The sequence below is a fragment of the Sphaeramia orbicularis genome, chromosome 16 (genome assembly GCF_902148855.1).
Source record: "Sphaeramia orbicularis chromosome 16, fSphaOr1.1, whole genome shotgun sequence".
Classification (NCBI taxonomy): Eukaryota; Metazoa; Chordata; class Actinopteri; order Kurtiformes; family Apogonidae; genus Sphaeramia; species Sphaeramia orbicularis.
In genome coordinates, this window is record NC_043972.1 from 28,324,957 (window position 1) to 28,346,615 (window position 21,659).

Genomic DNA, 21,659 nt, shown 5'->3' on the forward strand with positions numbered 1-21,659 from the left:
CCATCATTCCTTTGTGAACGAGTGGTGATGGAATGTTAAAACCTTTTCTTCCATCTGAAATGTTTTTCATTACATATACAGCATATATAAATGTAGTGAAAATTAAACATTTCTTGCATGTTGAACAAAGTGGGAGAGCAAAGATGGGCATCAAAACAGAGGCGATGAACAAACCTTCCAGGTGGGAACTCGAGATGAAGGCACCATGGGGGAACCCATCGTGCAATAGTGAGGGAAGTCTGGCAGCAAGGCCGAGGCAGGACGTGACCATGAACGGGTGGGGCATGAGGATGAAGGGGAGGATGAGGAGGATGGAGGGAAAAAAGGGAAGGCAGTGCCTGATCCGTTGCTATGCAGGTATGGGGAACTGGCTGGGCTGCAGTGGTCAAAACCATTGGACAACTGGATGTGTGTACGTCGGTGGAAGGAGGGATGATAATGACAACAGAAGAAATAAAGAACAGACATGGGGTAAATCACTCAAAGCATAAATTAATACAAAAACAAAAGCAAAAACCAGTCTGTAGTACTGTGCAGTAGAGGTGGAACACAATAACAATATAGGAATATATAGTATTACTTCCTCTTGAGATATTTTATTAATACACTGGCATAAAATATCAATGTTTTTATTATAATACATGTGGTCAGTGTGTTTGTGTAAATGCACAAAGGCAATCAATTAAGACTCTGACATTGTACATTGTTTCATCCATAATGTAGTGATTAAATACAGAATTCTTCGGTATTTAAGCTTTTTTCAGTTGAACAGACATCATAATGGGAAAGTTACAATGAAAATTTTATGTCAGACCCACTATCAGATCCAATGGTCATACTTGAACTTTTACCAGTATCTGTTTTAAAACAAAAATCAGAAATCCTATAAAATGAAAGGACCTGGGTCTTGTTGGTCTACATCAATGTCTATCTAACAGCACTGACAGGTTATATGTCATGAGTAAGAGCCTATCAACACTGAAATGAGAAAACAACATTTATGTATTCAGTTTTATTTATAAATTCTCCAGTTCAATGTGAAAAATCTCATTAAACACTGTTACAGTATAATAAAATACTTTAATTTCTTTTATTATTGGACAGGGATTTCAAAAAAGTTTTATGTTATTGACACCAAGATTAATACCTTTTGTTGCATACTGGTTGAAAATATCAGTTGTTGGTCTAATAATCAGTAAAAAAAAACCTACAGTATGATTCCTAGTATCGTATTGTGATTCCCAGTCCTACAGGGGAGCAATAATAATGAAAACAAATGGAACACAAAAATAACATAGAACCAATACAAAACAAAGTAAATGACACCAAATACTACCAGATGAGGACTGGAGAAACTGATGCATAAACCAATAAGGTTTGTGGAAATTGGCCACCACTGTGTCTGGCAGTACTTTATTTGAGTTGGAAAGGTGGGTACAATACAAGGTGTAGTATGAGGAGTATGGGACCTGACGCAGGTATAACAGATAATTGTAAAACAACAGGGGTAAGATTAACAGCGTTTGTGTGTTTCACCTTGTCGGTGTGCTGAAGTGCAGTAGCAGCAGCCAGAGAGGAGGGGGAGCTGCAGTCGCTGAGAAGCTGTCCAGTCTCTGACATCTCAGAGGAGCTGGAACTGGGACAAGGCTGGGACAGCGAAGGCAGCGGCAAGCAGGTAAGAGGGGGGGTGGGGGTGGGGTAAAGGGGTGCAGAGTGTCAAAGGCACATGTCAGCAGGTAGGCAGAGAGAGGCCATTTGTTAGAAAGTAGAGACAACTTTTCCACAGTTCTCAGCAGTTAGGCAGGATCACAGCCAAGTGAACAAAGAGGATGTATAGAAAGGTGCACAGGGAGTCGTACCAGCATTAATTGCAAAGACATCAGCAGTGTTATGTTAGAAGAGTTGGATCCTTGATAAAAGGAAGTGCAGCCAAAGGTATTCTACTTTGAGATGCAGTAAGTATCATCACCAATAGAGCAGAGTGAAGCTAAATAAGTGGCCTGTCACATTGCATTTAAAGGGGGTCTAAAAGCAAATAAAGCTGTGATTCCTTTATTAATGTAACGATCTATGCCTACTGGGAAATTATCTTTTTGCTAGACGCAGAGGGAAGTTAATAGACCCACATTAAGGAAAAGCAATAGTCTGACGTTAGTGGAAACAAAGTGGAAACACAGCCTTAAAGTAAGCTCTGTTTAGCCACGACACTGTTCTTTTTCAAACATTAACTACTGTAACTGCACAAAGAATGAGGCCACGAGAAGGCTGATTCCCAGGATTGTCGTGTACTGTATATGGATCAGATTCTGACCTGCCAAACCACCTTCACTGCATCATAAAAAAATTGGAGAGGAGCTATACCAGCGTGCTCTGGACCTGGGAGCTCTGATTCCTGGCATGCACAAAAAATGTCAACCAGTGGAGCTCTAACCACAAAGCCCACAAACATACTCCTGGACTATCTCGCTGAAAATGAGCTTAAATCCGGTTTGAGATGGTCACATAAAACTGACAGAATGCTAACAGGGACTAACTGTTAATGTCTGTAAAACATGCTGTTGACAAAGTAAATTTGGCCTTTGATGCGTTTAATGAAAATACAACGCGAGTATGTTCAAGCCTCTGCACGTTTAACCAGCCCGCAGTCTGTCGCAGCAGTCGGCCCTCTTTAATAGTAGGATGGGGCTGACCTGTTTTGCCCTGGGCTAGAATGGAGGCAGACTAATTTCCTGTGCATTTATGCTATAATAATAGAAGTGAAATGACTCCATGATCACATACACTTACTGCTGCCAGATAGTGGCTACGGAGATGTGTGAGAAAAGAGACGTGAGTAGTTTTGCGGATTTCTCATTTGGGGTTTTCTCTCTGTCTCTAACTACACAGGCTTGTAAATCATACAGCATATGTGGTTTCATAGTCAGATGCTTTTCTCAGCCATGTGTATGCATCCACAATTACAGTGACGTGTGGGTGGCTGAGGGTTTTTACTTACCTTTGTTTCAGCTGGCATGGGTGAGGATGATTTGGACGACGTGTACTGGTCTTGTGATGAAGAAATGAAGCCCGAGTCATGGGAGGAGATGCTGGAGAGGCGAGCCGGGGCTTGCTGGGGTAGTGTGGAGCTGCGGTATCGGTGGCGGGGATGATGGTGGTGGAAGAGGTGGTGTGAGGAAGAGGAGGAAGAAGAGGAGGAAGGAGAATGAGAGTGAGAGCCGCTGGACCCCCTGGAGTCACTACTGTTAACGCTGTTCAGACTACTGCGAAAGGGGAAGGAGTAAAGGGTGAGGGTCGAAAGGAGTGGAAGGGCCAAAGGAAGGAGAGGGTTGGCAGTGACAGGAGGGGTAAGGAGAATCAAGTGCACCCAAGGCATGAATTGAAGAAGGAAAGTTGAGCGAAGAAGAGATAAAAGGAATAATAAAGAAAGATGAAGGCAGAGGATTGGGGGAGAGTGTGGAGGAGACAGGGGGGGAAACAATTAACACGGCACACCAAGATGCAGCAGGCAGTGACTGAGGCAAATCCAGTCAAAACAACTAAAGGCACCAACAAAAGACGCATGAAATCATAACAACAATAATTACAGGCACAAACTCAAAAGATTTAATGCCTTTAAGACATCATTTTGAGTGATATTCCCAATAAAATTAAAAGCTAGACAGCATAAAAAGCATAAACATTGGGTCTAACCACTGTGAGAACTCAGACTTGTATGCGACAATGGAAACATCTGAAAGAACAACTTAGCCACGTCAACTGTGACTAAAGTAACTCAAGATAAAAAAAATATATGTGGATTGTTTTTAGCAATGTAAAGTAATTGGGAAATAAATGGTGATTTAATAAGCAAAAGCTGTGACTGTAAGATGTAAAAAGACCCCACAACAAATCAAAGCCTCAACAGATTTTGTGCTTTGAACCAAAAACAGTTTAGGGTAAATTATTGGGAGAAACACAAAAAGCAGGGAGGAAAGAGTGCATCGTATATGGTCTGAACAACACAAACAAAGAGCAATAATTTTTAAGAAGAATCTTTAGAAGCCTAGAGCAAAATATGCCAAAATAGGTCTGCCAACTAGGACAGAGAAGAGTCATTGTCCTGTCTTGCAAAATCTTACTTGAACTGAATTTATCCCTGAATGTCTCATGACTTTATCTGCAATTTGAGCCAATAAACAACTCTGAAAAAAGAGCTATACAAACTATAAACTAAATGCAGAATGTGATAACTTCTTGGACTGTTATTCACCACTGGGTGGCAGACACAGTCACCGATGGTAATCAGAGAACCAATGTGCAGATTTCAGCAGCTTCTGTCAGGGTTTTTGCAGGTTTCAACAAGTTGAATTTGAGACATTTTAAGGCCATTATGAATGCAATTTAAAACATATTGCATGTCTCTACTTTGATGGTGTTCCTGAAGTGAATACAGTACAATTGTGGGTTATTGTAGGTGTTAGTTTGTGGCTTTTTCTGGCTTTTGTGTGTTATTCTCACTCCCATGAGACTCCAGTGCTCTTATATGCAAATACTTCAATGTTATCAGTAACCTTTGAATTCATTCTTCTCAGCCTTCAACCAAAAAATAAAACTGAATCCAATCGATTTATAATACCTAAGAGTTGTACTAAAAACATTTCAAGGCCCAAAATTCACAGTGTGGTCTACATAAGGACATGTGTAAATGCTGTCTTTGTGCATACATGGAAATGTCATACTATAATATAATTTCTTACTTGAACAAATGAGACACTGTATGTGTTTTGTCCCTGATCTTTCTTGGAAGTGTGTGACCAACATAAATAGAGCAACTGGATAGATGTGCCTGTGTTTTATTTATGATTGGTTAGGAGACCCTACCTGCACATGCTAGACTTCCTGGACATAGTGGTGCTGGGGGATGAGGGCGGGGTTTGATATGACCACCCATAGTCTGAGCCCTTCAGGTCCATAATTACCTGAGAGACGGAGGAAAACATTAGTCATAGGTGGAAAGCATGAGGAGGAAAGACATTAAAACTTTTTTTTCCCCCACACACTGCTTCATCTTTGATGTTATTTATTTCTCACCTGCTCACTGGCAGGGGGGAGTTTATGTGGGTCAGAGGTCAAGGCTTTGAGGTCATCAGAAATGGCCTGGAGATGGGTGACCTCTCCCAACATAGAAATTTCTTCATCCTGAAAGAATACAAAACACATGGACAACAGAAGACGGTTGTCCAAGGATAAATGTCACCACAGGATGGAGTAATGATGATTTTTGTGGAAACAAATCTTAAGAAATCATCTTTGTACTCTAAAATAAAACCCAGTTCACAGTGAGGTGAGCAGACTTACTGTTGTTCTTGGATTGTTTTTCTGAACATTTTTATCTCTCTTTTCCTCCTTCTGTACTCACCACTACAGGCCGCAGCATGGCCACAAATAGGCAGAATCTCTGTCTCTCCTCTATGAGAGCCTTCCTCAGGGCCTGCTTCTCAGTCTCCTCCAGCAGAATGTATTTATCACTGACGTCCTGCATGGCGCTGTCCAGCTGGGGTTGGATATCACCTCGACCTTGGAAAGAAAGAGAGGTGCATCCACTGTACAGTTATATTCATTTACCACCTTACACAAACACAGAACTGTTTACCTTCATCTAAACTGCGAATGAACTAAATCTGAAAGTTAATATTGCCTGTTACGTGTTCTGTTTACAACACATACACTGGAAGACAAAACAGAATTCTGCACACAGTGGCCATGGATAATTGCAAACACAAATAAGATCAAGATGAACGACGGTGAACATTTGCTGGTGTAGGGTGTACACAGTTAATACTGCTCTACATGTTTTTATCTGCAGCTCAAATACTTTTATTGGCTATCGCATCCACATAAAGTGTTGCTCTTGTATTGCAAGTCTGTCCTGTCTGTTGTCTAGAGGTGCTAAGAAGGTTATCAACTGTAGGCTAATCCGTCTGCTTGTCTTTGAAAACTTCAATCCAAGTGTGTGCAGTACAGAGATAGCTGGGGCTGAGACATATTATTGACTATCTCTTCTCTACTCTTTGTTAAACACTTCAGTTCCAGGGGTGTTCCTAGACATGGTTAAGAGCAAGTGAGTGCGCGTTTGTGTGCATGCATATATGTGTGTGTGAGTGACAAGTTAAGAGAGAATACCCTGCAGCTAAATCAAGCCCTCTTGAGTTCTGTGGAGGCAGGATGGCTGGCGACTGCCCAAGCTATTGTACAGTGAAAATCAAAGGCTTTATCTACCCACTACACTTCCTCAGACATATACACACACAGAGAAACATACACACGGCCCTGTCTTTGATAAACCAAGGTTAAACCCACAGTGAACAGCTCTGTGGTCTCTGCGTATGTGTCTGGGAGAAGGAAATCAACTGGCGTCTTTTGTTGACATTTGACATAAAGGTCTATATCATGCAAATCAATAGTAAAGAAACCCAGATAGAGTTACCCAGGCAAATCCAATGGCCCACAAATGGAAAACATGCACTTCTTATCTAGAAGACAATGCATGTCATGATGCAGAATGGCTGGGGGGTGGGGGGGTGGGGGGGTGGGAGTGCTTGTTTTTTGGCTTTATTGTCAGTCTACTAGACCACAATAAAAACGACAATGAATCATTATTACAAACACGTACACACAAGTACAAAATGGAAGGAGAGCACACTAAATGGAAAATGTTGCTGTCATTACACATCCACTTATATCAAAAGGCTGACAGTAATTACATCCGACTCATTCTTTTAATCATTGGGTCTCAGTGAGGTTCTTAAAGAAATGAAATATGACTCCTAAGTATTTTAAAGTAGAATGAAGTGAATGTTTTTCTTTTGATTAGAATAATCTTAACATAACATGTCTATAACCAAGGCCATCAGATTTAAATCTGTGTCTTCAACAAAATACCAAACCAACTTGCAAAACTGAAATTATTTTATTAAGAACCTGTTGGAAATTAAATACAAAAAAAATGGAAGAATTAGACAATAACAAATAACATGGGGCACTGTGAGTTACTTTCATAGATTGTCATTGTTGACAAAACAAGACAACCTGTGTTTCCATATAAACCACACTATACCAAATCTATTTACCAGACGTTCTTTGGTATCTGTGGAATGTGAGTTATGTCTGAGTGTACAGTAGTTCATACTATATAGAGCCTATAATGCAGAATATGAACAGTTTGCAAAGTGGAAAAGATAAAATTGTTGCATGCTTTTTACCTCAGTCTGCTGTATATTCAAAGGTAACACTTAAATCGCGCATATACATCACAACACTTCATCAGATTTTGGTGTGAGCAGAGTGTTTTGTTTTTAACTTTGGGCTACAAAAGAAGCTTTCTAAATCCTAAAGTCAGTGATGCTGTGGTGTCTCCCTGAAATGTGGCGAAACGAGGCCACATACTGCATTCTGGTTTTCTCCTACTCGTTTAACTCCCGGCAGACTACATTCTCAACATAACCAACGTGGTTTTGGAAAGACACTACTATAAGTTGAGGTACAGACTGAGGGGAAATTCACGTTTTTTCTTTGTTATTCTTTTGTGCCGGCCATGCCTAACTTGAATAGGGTTTAAAATGGTAAACGTCAGCATCACATTATTTTTACATTGACTTTTGGTAAAGACTGACCTTGCCCAATCATAATTTATGTGCTTACATGAATACGTTTAAATACTTTCTTTCTAGCAAATTATTGGAAAATAAGTTTCCTTCAAAGCACAGCGAGTCATAATGGAGTTTAGTCAAGACAAAATCACAAGTTCATGATTGACAAAATATAAACTCATAGTGCTCATACAAAAGTAGAGAAAGAAGAAAAGCAACTAACTAAATAAAACAAATAAACAACGCATTGGTCAAGACAATATTTGACCAAATGCTACTGCCCCCTTTGAGGTAGCTTGAGAAGGACTTAAGTGATGACCTAAAAGGTACATATATTTCAGTCAGGTGAACAAAGTGTACTGCTGACTAACACCAACCTCATGCACTATAAAATGAAGGAGAGTAAATCTAGACTGGTATGAACCCTGAGGTTTCCTCTTGGTTCAAGCAAAGCACAGAGGCCCCATAATTCAGTTAGATAAGAACTCATTATGCAGTGTACTGTTACAGTATAGACAATGAAGGCACATCCTGGCATGAAATGACAGCTTGTGGTGAGTAAAGGGGTTGTTAGTGCTGAACTTAAGCTTCTGTTATGTTACAGCTTTGTCTCAGTTATGGGCTGCTCTTAGGTTTGTGTTTATTCCCACTATGTGTAATATGTTTGCAATTCTGTGTGTCTGAGCTGTGAATGACATGGCACTGCTGGTGACCTCTACCACTGAACAAAACTGAGGTTCAATTAATTTGTAATTACCGAGTGCATTGTAAACAAACCCACCCTGAAACATATTTCACAAGCTGTTATTCAAGTTTTTAATTAAAAGAAAATTAGTGCCTCTGACAAACAAATATTATACTGTACTTAGTTATAATATACTGATGATGTGCAATGTGTAGCAACACACATGCCACTCTACATCACTTTAAAGTCTATTCAGATAACAACATCGCTACAGAGAAAATCTGGTTTAATAATTAGTCCATTCATACTTCAACCACATTAGAAAATAAAGTTTTCTATTATGCGTATTATCTACATGAGAACAGAGACATGCGTGAGATGGCTAAGGGTGTTGAAAATATCTGTGAAGGTCTTAAATCTTAAAGTTTCATGGCTCCCACTGATATGCAACGGTTGTTTTTACTGAACTCAGCTTGGCAGGAATTCACTGACTGAACCAAGATGAATACAGTGGGCGTTACACTGGCTCACTGTCTGCACATGTGTGCACACACAAATGAGATTAGCTTCTCTAGCTTTCACATGACTAATGATTACATTAGGTTGCAGTCACAGACTGTTTCTTAGTGAGGCTGAGGTCTCAGGTCACAAAAACACCCTCACAAGACACATATCAAACATCAGACTCAAGCACAGACACAAGACAGATGGGGTGTTATTTCTTTAAAGTCCTATGACTATAACAAGAAGCCCAAACGAAATCTGATTTAAATGTTTGAGAGTATTTATAAGACGAAAAGGCTCCCTCATGTTTGTGGGTACCTATTTATGTCTGTAAATGCTACATAGTCCTCTATGGTTCTTACTTAAGTATTACTGTAATAAGGTTTCTAATGTTATGTCCCTTTTGCCAAAGTATTACTTTTAAGTGTTGCCCAAAGCAACAATATTATCCTGTAGTTTAATACAATTGAGTGTCATGCTCAACAACAAAAGAGAATTTGCAGAAATTATTCTAACACTACAAAGTAAAGCAGAAAGAACAGCAACAATGTGAACCACTCAGGTTCCATCAGGTTGCTGAAGGCTCCATGTCCCTCATTTACATGGTCCTCTCTATCCTTCATAGGTCAAGGTATAATAATATTACTGTGTTACGTAATTGATCCTGTAAAGAAATTAACATCTGTAATTGAATCTGGGTGGGTTAGAGCCTTGGCTCTGTTTTAGAGACTCTGATATGATACTGACTCAGTTTCTTGTTTGAGAACACTTCATTACTCAGGTGTTTACCAAGTTGTGGCTTCTAACCCTGGACAACTAAATGAAAGGCACTCTTTGTATTATCGCAGAGCCAGCCTGATGCAAAACTACAGAGTGAATGTGAAAAGCCACAAGAAAACAAAGGAGATGAGGTAGAGGAACCTGTGGTAATAAGGATAAACCCAGGGTTCCTGTTACCTTCAAATAAAAACCCATTAGGGACAACACATTCATGTGTGACATGAATCTGACTGTGGAAACTGTGGATAAACAACAGTAACAGAATTGGTGAAAGAAAACTGATTGTGCAAATACTTTGCAGTATCTACATATATACTATGTTCATTGATAAATTATGGGTGGTTTATTAAAAATGCAACCAAGATGCTTGGTTAAGCATTATAGCAAAGACAACAACCTGGACTGTGTCTAAATCTCAGACTGACTTACCCAGAGTATCAGCTGCAGTGCAGCAAAAGGAGAAAGATGGTATCAGAACCACATGTCAACAAGGAAAGGAAAAACATCCAAGTCAACCAAAAGTCTGCCAGAACGAAACACTGAACCATGATTAATACTGCAAAGAAATGTCTCAATGTCTATGTAAGATTTTTAAGTTTCTATATATGATGTGCTACATATACATCAGTAAGAAAATCAGGTTGTTATCCTTTAACTCTTCACTAAGGTTTCTGAAGTTTTTCATAAACATCTGTTGACTTTTGGAATGTGCTGCATGCATTTATTCCAACCAGAAACTGTCAACATCCCAAAATATACTAGAAAAATCCAGTGTTCATCAAATCCCTTTTCTTTTTCTAGGTAGGTGAACACATGTAGAACCTGTGCCAAGAGAGCTGCAGACGGGAAGCCTCTGCAGTTCTCAGACTGTGTTCACCATGTAAGGTAATGTTTGGACAAAAGTCTAATCAGAAAGAACAAACTGCTTCTAACTACATCACTCCTGTCAGGTAAATATAACCATATACCCAATTTGATCATCTCCCCATTTTCTCCTTCTGAAATGAAAGATGAATGTTTTTCCCTTCTACTGGAAATAAACCCTTTTGACGCCCAGTGTTCTGATTTGAAGAACTGAGCAGATGTTTCATTTTAGTGCTCAAAGCTGACCACTTGCAGACAAAAGGACTTAAAATCAGCAAAGCTCAAATCTACCTCAAGTACTACCAATGACCAGGTGCATACTTTACAAGGAAAAGCAAGCCTAGTATATTGGTGTAATCTGCGGGAAGCTGAGCTGCTGGACTTTATTTTTTCTTAGGATAAACTTAATCTACTCTCTAAACACAATCCATGTACCTAACCTCTAGGGTCTCTGCTCCTTACTAATAGCATAAGTTGGTCAGGACTATGGTTAATTCTCATTGTATTTCATTGTGTCATTCCTGTAAAATACAATGAAAGAAATAAGTTCTTTTCTTACCTTTCTTTGCTTTCTTCTGAAGTTTCAGTGTGTCTGAAGACTTCTTTTTAATTTCCTGGCGAGCTCGTTTATATTCTGGGTCAGAGAGACAAGATAACAGTAGGTTCACAGTATGTACATGTACATATTGACAAAAAAAGATGGAGTTCAAAGCTGAATGGCACCTTTTAAAGTAAGGATTACTCTCAGGTTTGTTTTTGTAACTGTGTACATTCTGATGTTTCCTATACATGATATATTCAATTAACTTTGTCTGTCTTACCTTTAGCATGGTCCTTATCCAAAGTGTTGACTCCTCTTTTCCACTCCTCCATTTGCTCTTGTAAAGGGCTGATCAGACTTTCCAAGAAGCCCCTGCAAAAATCCACAGATTATCCACTTTTGACCTGAGATCAGCCTGATATCTGAGAATATTCAGAACTAACCCTTAACCCCCATAGACCTAAACAGCAGCAACCAAAAACACCTTCTGATCTAAAATACTGAATAACTTTCAAATCACTAATCCTATTAAAACATGGTGGAAACACCATCATTTTCTGCAACACTGATTCACTAAGAAAAACATGTAGTTTAACACATGACAGTGGTTGGACATGCCTGTTTTTGAGGTCACTTAATGATATATTTTGCTTAAAAAGTCACTTTTTCTTCACTTTTCTATGTTTTGATATAATTACCTTTGAGCTTTCATGAACATCTACACTGTCAATAAATGAAATACACAAAAGTACCTGATTTTCACTGAAAAATGCAAGATGTAGGGAATACTATTATAACAAATAGGGATAAAGCACATAGGAAAGGTTAAATGTAGAGAAAAAAATCATTTAGAAGCAACCACAAAAATAGTCCCAAGTCTAAAATTAAAACCTGTCACTCTTACAGTCCATTGAAAACACTACAAGCTTAAGGTTTAATGGATGATATGGGACAAATTAATTATGCACATATTGTTTACATGCAGCAGCCATAAATATTTTCATTTTATTCACATCTAACATGCTCACATTGCCGAACTTATCACTTATCCATCACCTGATTAAAGTTACAGACAGATGTTGCTCATAAAAATCATTAGCTCTTGTTTGCCTTTCTGTCTGGACAGCCCACGGTTTTGTTCATTAATCATTAACAAAGGGCAGAAAATAGAGAAAAAAACGTCCTGCTTGTGTCTGGCTGTGTGTCACAGGAGGAAATAAGAGACTGGTGCAGTCCTGTCTGTCAATCATTACCCAACTGTCCCCATCTCCCAAGATGTGTTTGTGAGTGTGTTTAAGAGGCTAGGAGTCGGGCAGCTGCAGGCTTAGTGCATGAAACTAAAATTAGGCTCCTCCATCCTGCAGAGATTTCTTAAACGAGACTGTGCGTATGTGTGTGTCTGTGTGTTAGTGGGTGGTGACCACAGCCCCCCGTGTTCAGCCCCTGCTATGGAGATCCAAGAGGAATCTCTGCTGAAATGCCATCCGAAATTAGAGAGCCCCTTGTCTGTGTAGTGTGTGTGTGTGTATGAGAAGGAGATGTGTGGAACTACTGAAACATTACAGATGCTTGTAGTGCCAGACAAATCGTCTCTTTCCCTGCATTCCACTATGAGGGGCGTTCTCATTGGCAGAAGCACACACATATCGTCAAGATGTGGAGGATACAGGATACAGAATATGAGACCACAATCCAAATACAGATACATTTAATTGGAGTTGCACTTCTAGGGAAACGACTTGGGTCAAAATACATTAACTGTGAATTATAAATATAGGAAAAAATGCGGGAGGAAATGAACTTCAACCAGACTCAGAATGTTTATCTAAAAGTCTAAAAAAACTTCTGTGGTGCTGGCTGTTTTCATGAAAACACAAAAATCACGCTGAAATGCGGCAGTGTTATGAGTATTATACACGCTCAGAAACCGCAGAAATGGATTACATCAGAGCATGTGAGTATGTTCATGCACATATACTGAATAGTTAAAAACAAAGGGATGAAATGACTTGTTTCTTACATAGAGAACTGCTTGAGTTTGGCCTCGATGCTGCGATGTCTCATACACATCCGGGTCAGCGCCGATCCGATGTCTCTGGTGCCCCCTGAAAGATATTAAAAAACATAGAAGATTTAGGTTAGTGTAATCAAAGAAAAAATCTCCCATTTGAAATCATCTACATGCCAAAAACTGAAAGGTTAGCTTTTCTCACACTATCCCCTTGTAATAATACTGAAATACAGTAGAATTATGCTCATACTAATTGATACTGACTTTACAGCTGGATATAATTTATTTACTAGAACTGAATTAAACTCAGTGACCCCACTCTCCCCACAGCAGCTGAAAACTGTGGGAATCCATCGCCAACACTAAGTCACGAATTGCACAATTTCAGGTCAAGGGGAGTGATGGGAAGTTGCAGCCAGAGCCTGTTAAATGTGCTTGAAGCTAGTGTCACTCTCCTTCACAAGGACTAACTAGCTGTCCACTGAGGGCCTCAGGCGGGACCGCTAAGCAGGGCCTTGACGTTGATTGACAGAACTATTGTCTGGCAGCTCAGTGTGACTAGCTGGTTTCTCTGTGGGACTAGAGCACTACTGTGTGTGACTGTGTCTGCATGTGTTGGTGTATGCATGAAAGAAAGGGTGGGGGCAGAGACTTCTTGTTTGAGACTGTGTTCAGGGTATTTCTGTGTGTTTCAGAGACAGTTTGCTTGCAATGATCTGATGTGAAGTGTGAATCCTCTCCAACAGAGCCAGCCATTCTGCTGTCAGCATAGGCCTTGCTTCATGCGGAGACACGCACACAGGGCTGTCACTCAACTACATTAACCCACACACTGAGATTTACAACACACATACACACAAAATGCCATTTAGTCCAGCAGAAGTTGGAAGGAACAAAAAAGGGACTTCTCATTTGGCCTTCAACACAAATAACATAACGATGACTGTGAATAAATTAAGGTCACACAAGAGTGAAAATGAAAACTTTCCTGAGCCTATTAAAAGTATGTAGTATACACCTCATAGGCACTCCCACTGAGACCATTACGAGCTGAACTTTTCAATCCATTCAATCATCCATGTCTCTATACCATGTGTGCTTATTATTACAGAGGGTGTGGCTACTAGTTGCCAAAAAGCCCTTTCTGTTACACAATCCCATAATGCTCATTCATTCCTGCGTTGACTTGTTTTAGTCATCCTATCCATCTATTTATCTGCCCACCATTCCCCGATTATGACTGTTTGTCAAGGGTGGGGCAGATAGATGCCACAGTGGCACCGAGAGGCCACAGGGCAAAGAAGAGGAGGAGAAATGCAGACGATAAAATGCTGGCAAAAGTTCTCACTCCTTAGCCGAGCTGTCAGGGGAAGAGTTCGGTTTCAACAGATTATTCATTTGCCACTACCCCACCCACATCTACTTCTGGATTTGATATGGGGCATACGAGAGGAGAGGAAAATATGTTTTGGCTTTCTGCACAGGTGCACCATTATAAGTGTGTTAAATAGATTACACACAGCTACTCCCATGTCAGATTCATGCCATGACCTTTTTTCAGTTTCATTAAATACAGCATTTTCTTTTCAACATTTGCCAGCTGATACTACAATGGCAGGAAAGTGAAGCTTGCGAATAAAATGTTAAAACATCATGATCTAAGTACTTTACTGAATTAAAAACTTCAGCAATATTGGATACTTTGGTGAAAGTTATCTCTCCTCTCTGCCCTCATTTCTATCTCTCACAGTACATAGCATATCAATGTAGCCTCTGCTATGACTGCCAGTTGCCATAGAAACACAGAGTCCTCCAAGTCATCCAAACATAGAGTATGGATGTGCTCCGTGTGCATCTGCCAATAATCGGACTTGACCTCCTGTGGTCTTGGACTTCAGATTTAAGCAAAACATGTAAAATGACACAATGTCACACATGCAGCCCAGTAAAATCTTTAGGACAGCTGAGTAATGTGAGGTATGAGCATGGGGGGAATAAAATCCAACAATCCCAATACAGACTGGTTTATATAGCGATACTGCCCAAATCACTGGGCTACACACTTTAAAGTACTTCCAAGTAACTTTTTATTTGTAGCAGAGCTCAGACGTTTTTTACAATGAAACATAAATTGGAACATAGACTGAATACTATTATCATTAATATAAAAAAAAATATTGCCTTCAATCGTGTCACCTATTAAGAACCCACACTTCACATTCACACAGATAGGTTATTTATCACAATGTTGGCCGAAACTCTATATCAGACAGATCTGCGATGTTTGTGAGGAGTTGCTTTGTTGCTCTACGGATAAAGTGGCTGCTAACACACAACACATCGTCTACTCTGTCTAGCACCGTGTGACCCCTGGATAGAAATAGCTGCACTGGCAGCTCCAGTTGTCTGCCACACAAAAACACACATATATACATACACACATATGTATATACACACACAAGCAAGCTCCAACTGTCAGTCCAGACCAAAACTTTATGTGTGTGTAGGAGCATTCTTGGCTGTCAATAGAAATAGTGTCTGTGTGACATGGTTGTTTTGGAAGCTTATAATTATGCCTGCACCACCAACACTTGAAACCAGTTGAAAAACAGACTTATGCAGTCATCCAGTCAAAGACACTATAAACTACAGATCTTAAAACACAGTGAGAAGGAAGGCAGCACTTACAATTCTGAGTAAATACTAACACTGACCAGGATACTCAAGGCTATGGCCAATCAGCAATGGCCGGCAATAGTGAATACAATATGATGTAAATGTTTATTTTTTCTGCAAATGCGTGTATGTCTACAAGGCTTGCCGAGTCATAATCTTATTTTTAGATCATGACATTGAACGAGGGTCAATGAATGTGTGTCTGGCTGTGATACAAATCTCAAATAATTCCAAAAGAATCCCCCTGTTCTCAGCTATTCCAGCTTTCTGTGGGAACTAGTGTGTGAACAGCCTATAGGGACATTTGTGACAGAGGTGACACTTTTTCAGTTTGTGTGTGCAGAGAGGAGAGAGAGAGACAGTATGGCCACTTGATGTCGAGTTGCCAAGTCTGTCTCCGTCCTTAACACCCTTCCAGACTGTGCTTGGAATGTCACACTGTGCTGACACAGAGAGTGTGTGTCTTTGTGTGTGTGTTTTAATGCACTTTGTGAAAAGCATTAGAGAACCAGCACTTTAAAAGGAAACCATTTTAAAGGTTAATTGTTTGTCATAAGCTCTCATGTTGAACAACCTGCTAAAAGTTTTGAAATTTAATGTAAGTATACAATCATTTAATTAACATAATTGTTCTGTATTTTGGCGAATTTTTTTTATCCCTATAAAGGCACTTGTTAAAAGGAGCCTGCTAGACAATATTCCCATAGGTAGAAGGCTGTGTTACTCCTGCTCTCCCGTGGATTTGACACAGGTAGAAGGACAAAATGTCTTCCTTTGTCTGCATTTCTACAACAGGATTACTTTTCAGTTCGCTGTAAGAATCTGACATTATTCAATGCTATCTGAAACCATCAATAAGGGATCAACGCTGTAGGAAGCCAATGTGATACTAGCAATACGATACTGTATGATTCTCTCAGTTCAATCAGGCTCCAGTGGCAGTATAATCCCACAGGAATGAACTATATTTGCCTGGGGTATAACATATCTGAAGAGATGGGTTACTTTCTTCAGTAAAAAACTTAATCTGCTCTCTCGCAAGTGCCATTTTTACATCTGAGTTTTGGAAGCATCATTTAAAAAATACATGTGTAAGAAAGTAAGAGACACACAATGGTCACAGTTGTAGAAAATAGTAAAAGCTTCCTACACATACACAGTAAACTCAAACCATTACTATCTGCATCCATTAAGAGATTGCAGGCTCAAGAAAATAAAAAAAAAAAGAATGAGGATGGGAGGAGAAATACTGAGGAGAAAATAGGAAGGATGATAAATGGGGAAAAACAGTGATTTGGCCTGGGTAGTTCTGACATTAAGATCAGAGAATCTGGGTAGCTCTGGGTATGGGCACCAGATGGTTGCCGTTAACTATGGGCCAGTGGTTACACTGATAAGAGACTGGAGACCATACAGCTGGATACACACACATGCACATAAACTTACCCAGCTGGACAGAGGTAAGGCAATCTGTTCACCAGCTAATTAGAGAGCTAGAGAAAGCATTAAGGCTATGTCCACACCAAGCTGGGCTAAATATAAAAAGTTCTCCCTGTTGGTCTCCAATCAAAAAAAAAGGCTGCTGTTTTTCCATGTCCAAAACTGAACGCTGGAAATGTTCCTAAATGTTGTGCATGTTTTATATTTGCTTAGGTGTCAAACAAAAAACGTGTCAGAGAGATATTTCATATATCAATATCATGCCCAAATTCATCCATTTGAAGATAAATACCTTTCCAGTATACTTTGCATACCAGTGTCTTCAAAAACACACTGTATATCTCTCACACACACAGTCCTAGCTGAGCAGTTGGTATGTCCAGATGGAGCCACCCACATTGCACAGATTCAGGCTAGCATTTCATTCATTGATTTATTTGTCTGCGCTTTCAGTCTGGAAGTCTACTGTAATTCTATGAAGCACAAAAAAGGAAGTGGCTGATTTCTGTGTGGTGTTTTACTGTAATGAGTCTGTTCTGCTAAGGGACCTGGGAAAGGTGAATGCATGTATTAATGAATAAGTAACTGACCAATCTATCAATTAATAAATCTGCTATGCTTGTTTTAGTCGGAGGGGTCAAGTTAGGAAAGGTGCAATGTTGCAGTCGACTTGGTCCTCAAGGTCAATGGCTTGTAATGGGAACCTAACTTACCTCTCTTCATTCATCAGGAGCTGCTGACAGAAAGTCATTTTGCCTGTCTTACACACTCAACAGTCAGCAAGTCTAGCCTCAATGGGCACCAACACATGCAAATGTGTGGGCGAGCAAACACATGCACCTGCTGCAGTGTGACTGTGCTGACGCACAAAGACTCAGATCCGTCTGACTTCAGCTGTCATCCAAAGACAGAAGGAGGAGGAAATGAGGATAAAGGAGAGAGGAGAAAAAGATGAGTGAAGGAGTTGAAAAGCAAAGTGGTTTTCATGAGGATAAAATAACGCTGGCTATTTTCGAGCACTGTAAAGGTGTTGTGTAAATGAACTGAATCACAGCTTCTGTTGTTACACTGGAACAGTCTGTACATATGTGTATGAAATAAACAAACTGAATTGACTGGTGCTGTAACTAGTGGTTATGTCCAGTGTGGCCTTTTATATGGCAATGGCAACTGTGCTTCCTGTTGTAATACACTTGAACTGTAACAAATTGACACAGTGTTGACAGTGTGAATACCAGGTTTATAGCCTGTGCTGACATTTTGTAGGTTCAGCACTGGCCCTATGGTCATGAACTCACCCTGGATAATAAAAAGACATGTACAGTAGCCATGAATGTTAATTTCAAACCAGTATAAAATCTCCATTCCCTATGTGCACTCTTATTGCATAGTAGCATATGTACAACTGTCAGAAGAGACAGGACAACGACAAAGGGGAGAGCCTCGAGCTTAGATTAGCCAGGTAAAACTGTATGCAAAGGTAGTCAAATGATAGTCAAACAAGGCACCAAAAATCCTGCAGCCTGCATCAGAGGCACAGTAAGCACACATTGGGTACAGTGACAGTATCATAACACGGGTAATGCATCAACAAGCAAGTGGATTATACTAATGACTGCCATGATATCCACAATCTGTTTTAGTTAAGATAATGAACTGAAAGTGGCTGTACTTGGACAGTAGTTGTGATTGAGTGTGCCACTGCAATGCAGTGAAATACATCCCAAATCTTAATGCAGAAGACTCACATTACAAGTCTCTCCTTTACCTCACTCTTCTCTCCTGTAATCAGTATCTCCCTAAATGCCTTCTCATGTGGTTCTCTTTGTTTTCCCCTTCTGCACTCATTTGCACTTGTTTCATTTCTCTTGTCTGCTTGTCCTCATACCATTCCTTCCGTTCTCCATCTTCTTATTCGCTTCACTTTATGCATGATTTCCACCACTCCTTCATTCTGTTCTGTTATGCCACTCAAGGTGTGGAGAACAGTGCTTACACAGTACCAAGATTTAGCACACAGATAAATGACTGATGACATACTGTACAGTCAGTGACATATGAACTTTTCAAGAAAAGTAAGAAGTTTACATATGTGGATTAAATGGAGCTGAAACAGGTAACAGAATGTGTGTCAGTATGCCACTGCAGTGCTGCAGCCTGAATTCTAACAATTCTAGAAATGTTGCCAATTGCCAAAACAGTGACAAGAAAAAGCACTGTAAAAATATTCAGATAAAAAGAAAAAACTGTGGTCAACACAAAGGCAAGAAGCATTAAAGTAATCTCTTACATTAGATTAGTGACATACAATCAGTTCATAATGTTAACAATGTGAAGAACTGGTGAAATAATAGCGGGAAGACAGTATACACGACGGAGTAGTATTTGGAAACTGACAATATGCCACCTCTGTGTGGTTCCGCAGGGTTAATGCTAACAAGGCCACAGATAAACAAGAAAAGCTTGCTGACAAATGCAGTGTCTCCCTCGTTCACATTTGGATGCTTATGGAGCACCTATACCTTCCTCCTCTGTTGCCCCTCGTCTCTGTCTCAAGACACTGCAGACAGAAGAGATAGTAAAAGCAATTTGCTCGAAACTAATTAAGATAACAACAATGCAATGTTATCTTCTATAAAACACAGCTATTTCACATTTCGAGGTGTACTTTGTGTGTTACATACATATGTGGGTGAAATGGAAAGAAAACACAGTCCACTTGATACCTCCAAATGATAAAAAAAAAAAAAAAAAAAAAAAAAAAATGAAACAAGTAGAAGTACGGTCCTGTTTAACCCTAGCATTAACATGCGTTTTTGGGGAACTGATCTCAAAGGGGCAGCTAAGTACGTCATTTCACACCTGGCATTAGAATGCATCACCACATGGGCCTTGAGTGGCCACTTGTGATCAAATCTCACTCCCCCGCTCTACCTGCACATAAACAAGCTCATCATTTTGTTTGCAAGGATCATGTGTGTTGCAGCTTTTAACTGGCTGATGGAAGGAAGAATATCTATGCACTTTCCATGAATAGTCTGTTGGAAATTACACCAGGTATGGCAACTCATGACATGACGGTGTTGACCTGTGGATGAATACATACTTCTATGCTTACAGACAAAATATCCATTGAGTGTGTGTCCTTCAGTGTGGCTCAGGACACATTTCTACACACACTGCTGAAAGACTGTGCCATTTTCTGACCCACATCTCTATGAATGTCATGTGACCGATCGTACCTCACTGAATCCTGAATGTATCTTGGGTGCATTCACAGAAGGCATCAGATCACTCAAGACACATTAATACCGGTGTAGTATGGAATATGGACCCCCTGGAATATGGACCCGGGGTCCTGATTCCGCAGCGGAATATGGACCCCCCCTATGGAAAATGGACCCCCCTCCAAATTTAGGGAATGAATTATTTTTTTTTAAGTTTTGAATTATAAACACATAAAATAGAAACAAAACAACATTTTGCAAACAAAATTTCTTTATTGTGTTCTGTTATTGTGTTCTGTTATTGTGTGATCTGTCTGAGGGAAGAGAGAGTACAAGAACATGTATCAAACGACCGTCGCCGCCACAGTGACGTCACAATGGGAGGCCAGGCTGTACGGGGAGGTACGCTCATGCTGCAAGGCTTCACTACAGGGCCCAGCTTTTTTTTTTTTTTTGTGGTGGTGGTGGGGCACCCCCCACCCCCACCTCTGATAATTTTCTTAGAAATAAGCATTTAGGCCCCTAATATGTAGAAATTATTAAATGCAGTACTGTATGAAATAATGGTTATTTTTAACTGTACTGGTCATGTGAGAAATAAAATCTTACATAGGGAAGGGGTGAAAGATAGCTTATTGTCAAACTCGTTGTTTCCATGTTTTTTTCCCGAGCAACATGGCCCAGACTGGAGAGTATGCCACAGAAGTAGAAATACTTGCTGTGGCCAGCTTACTCGCCCCACCCATCTGGACCTACTCACCATTTGGGGAGGAACACAGGTGGCAGTGCTATGCGCCACTTTCTGGCCTTCCTTCACCTTGTGAGGCTTCACCAAAAGCCATGTTTGTGAAGAACATGTTTGAACATTTTGAGCCTGTCATAACAGTGTAATTTGCCATTCAGTGTGATATCTGTGATATTGTTACATTTTTAACTTTGTATAATACTTGTTATATACCTCAATAAATATGTTTTTTTTTAAATGTTGTTTTGTTTCCATTATATGTATATATATATATTCCAAAAATAATAAAAAGAATTAACCATTCCCTAAATTTGGAGGGGGGTCCATTTTCCATAGGGGGGGTCCATATTCCGCAGCGGAATATGGACCCCCAGGTCCATATTCTATGGGGGTCCATTTACAATCTCACACCGGGTCTAAACATGGCCTAAGTGTGGTCTCTATAAAGAAAACCTCTGCTGACTAAAAGTCCCCTGGCTCAATTTATATGCTAATTTATGCTAACTGGATCACTGTACTCGTATACTGGCATATGAGAACTGTGAATGTTGGACTTGG

General features: G+C 39.9%; 1 protein-coding gene across 8 annotated transcripts in view; it reads right to left on the bottom strand.

The window, feature by feature from the left end:
• LOC115435290 (protein MTSS 1-like) overlaps positions 1-21,659 on the bottom strand; it is a 45,772-nt gene that overhangs the window by 4,729 nt on the left and 19,384 nt on the right. The window contains exons 4-13 of one of the 8 annotated variants that reach the window (XM_030157594.1): positions 13,023-13,107; positions 11,283-11,374; positions 11,021-11,095; positions 10,027-10,038; positions 5,399-5,556; positions 5,071-5,178; positions 4,861-4,958; positions 2,996-3,260; positions 1,537-1,647; positions 175-402 (exon numbers count right to left, since the gene is read on the bottom strand). In XM_030157594.1, the coding sequence (XP_030013454.1) occupies positions 175-402; positions 1,537-1,647; positions 2,996-3,260; positions 4,861-4,958; positions 5,071-5,178; positions 5,399-5,556; positions 10,027-10,038; positions 11,021-11,095; positions 11,283-11,374; positions 13,023-13,107 (1,232 nt within the window). The remainder of the gene's footprint in view (positions 1-174; positions 403-1,536; positions 1,648-2,995; positions 3,261-4,860; positions 4,959-5,070; positions 5,179-5,398; positions 5,557-10,026; positions 10,039-11,020; positions 11,096-11,282; positions 11,375-13,022; positions 13,108-21,659) is intronic. The other 7 variants (XM_030157598.1, XM_030157596.1, XM_030157595.1 and 4 more) reach the window with 7 other exon arrangements.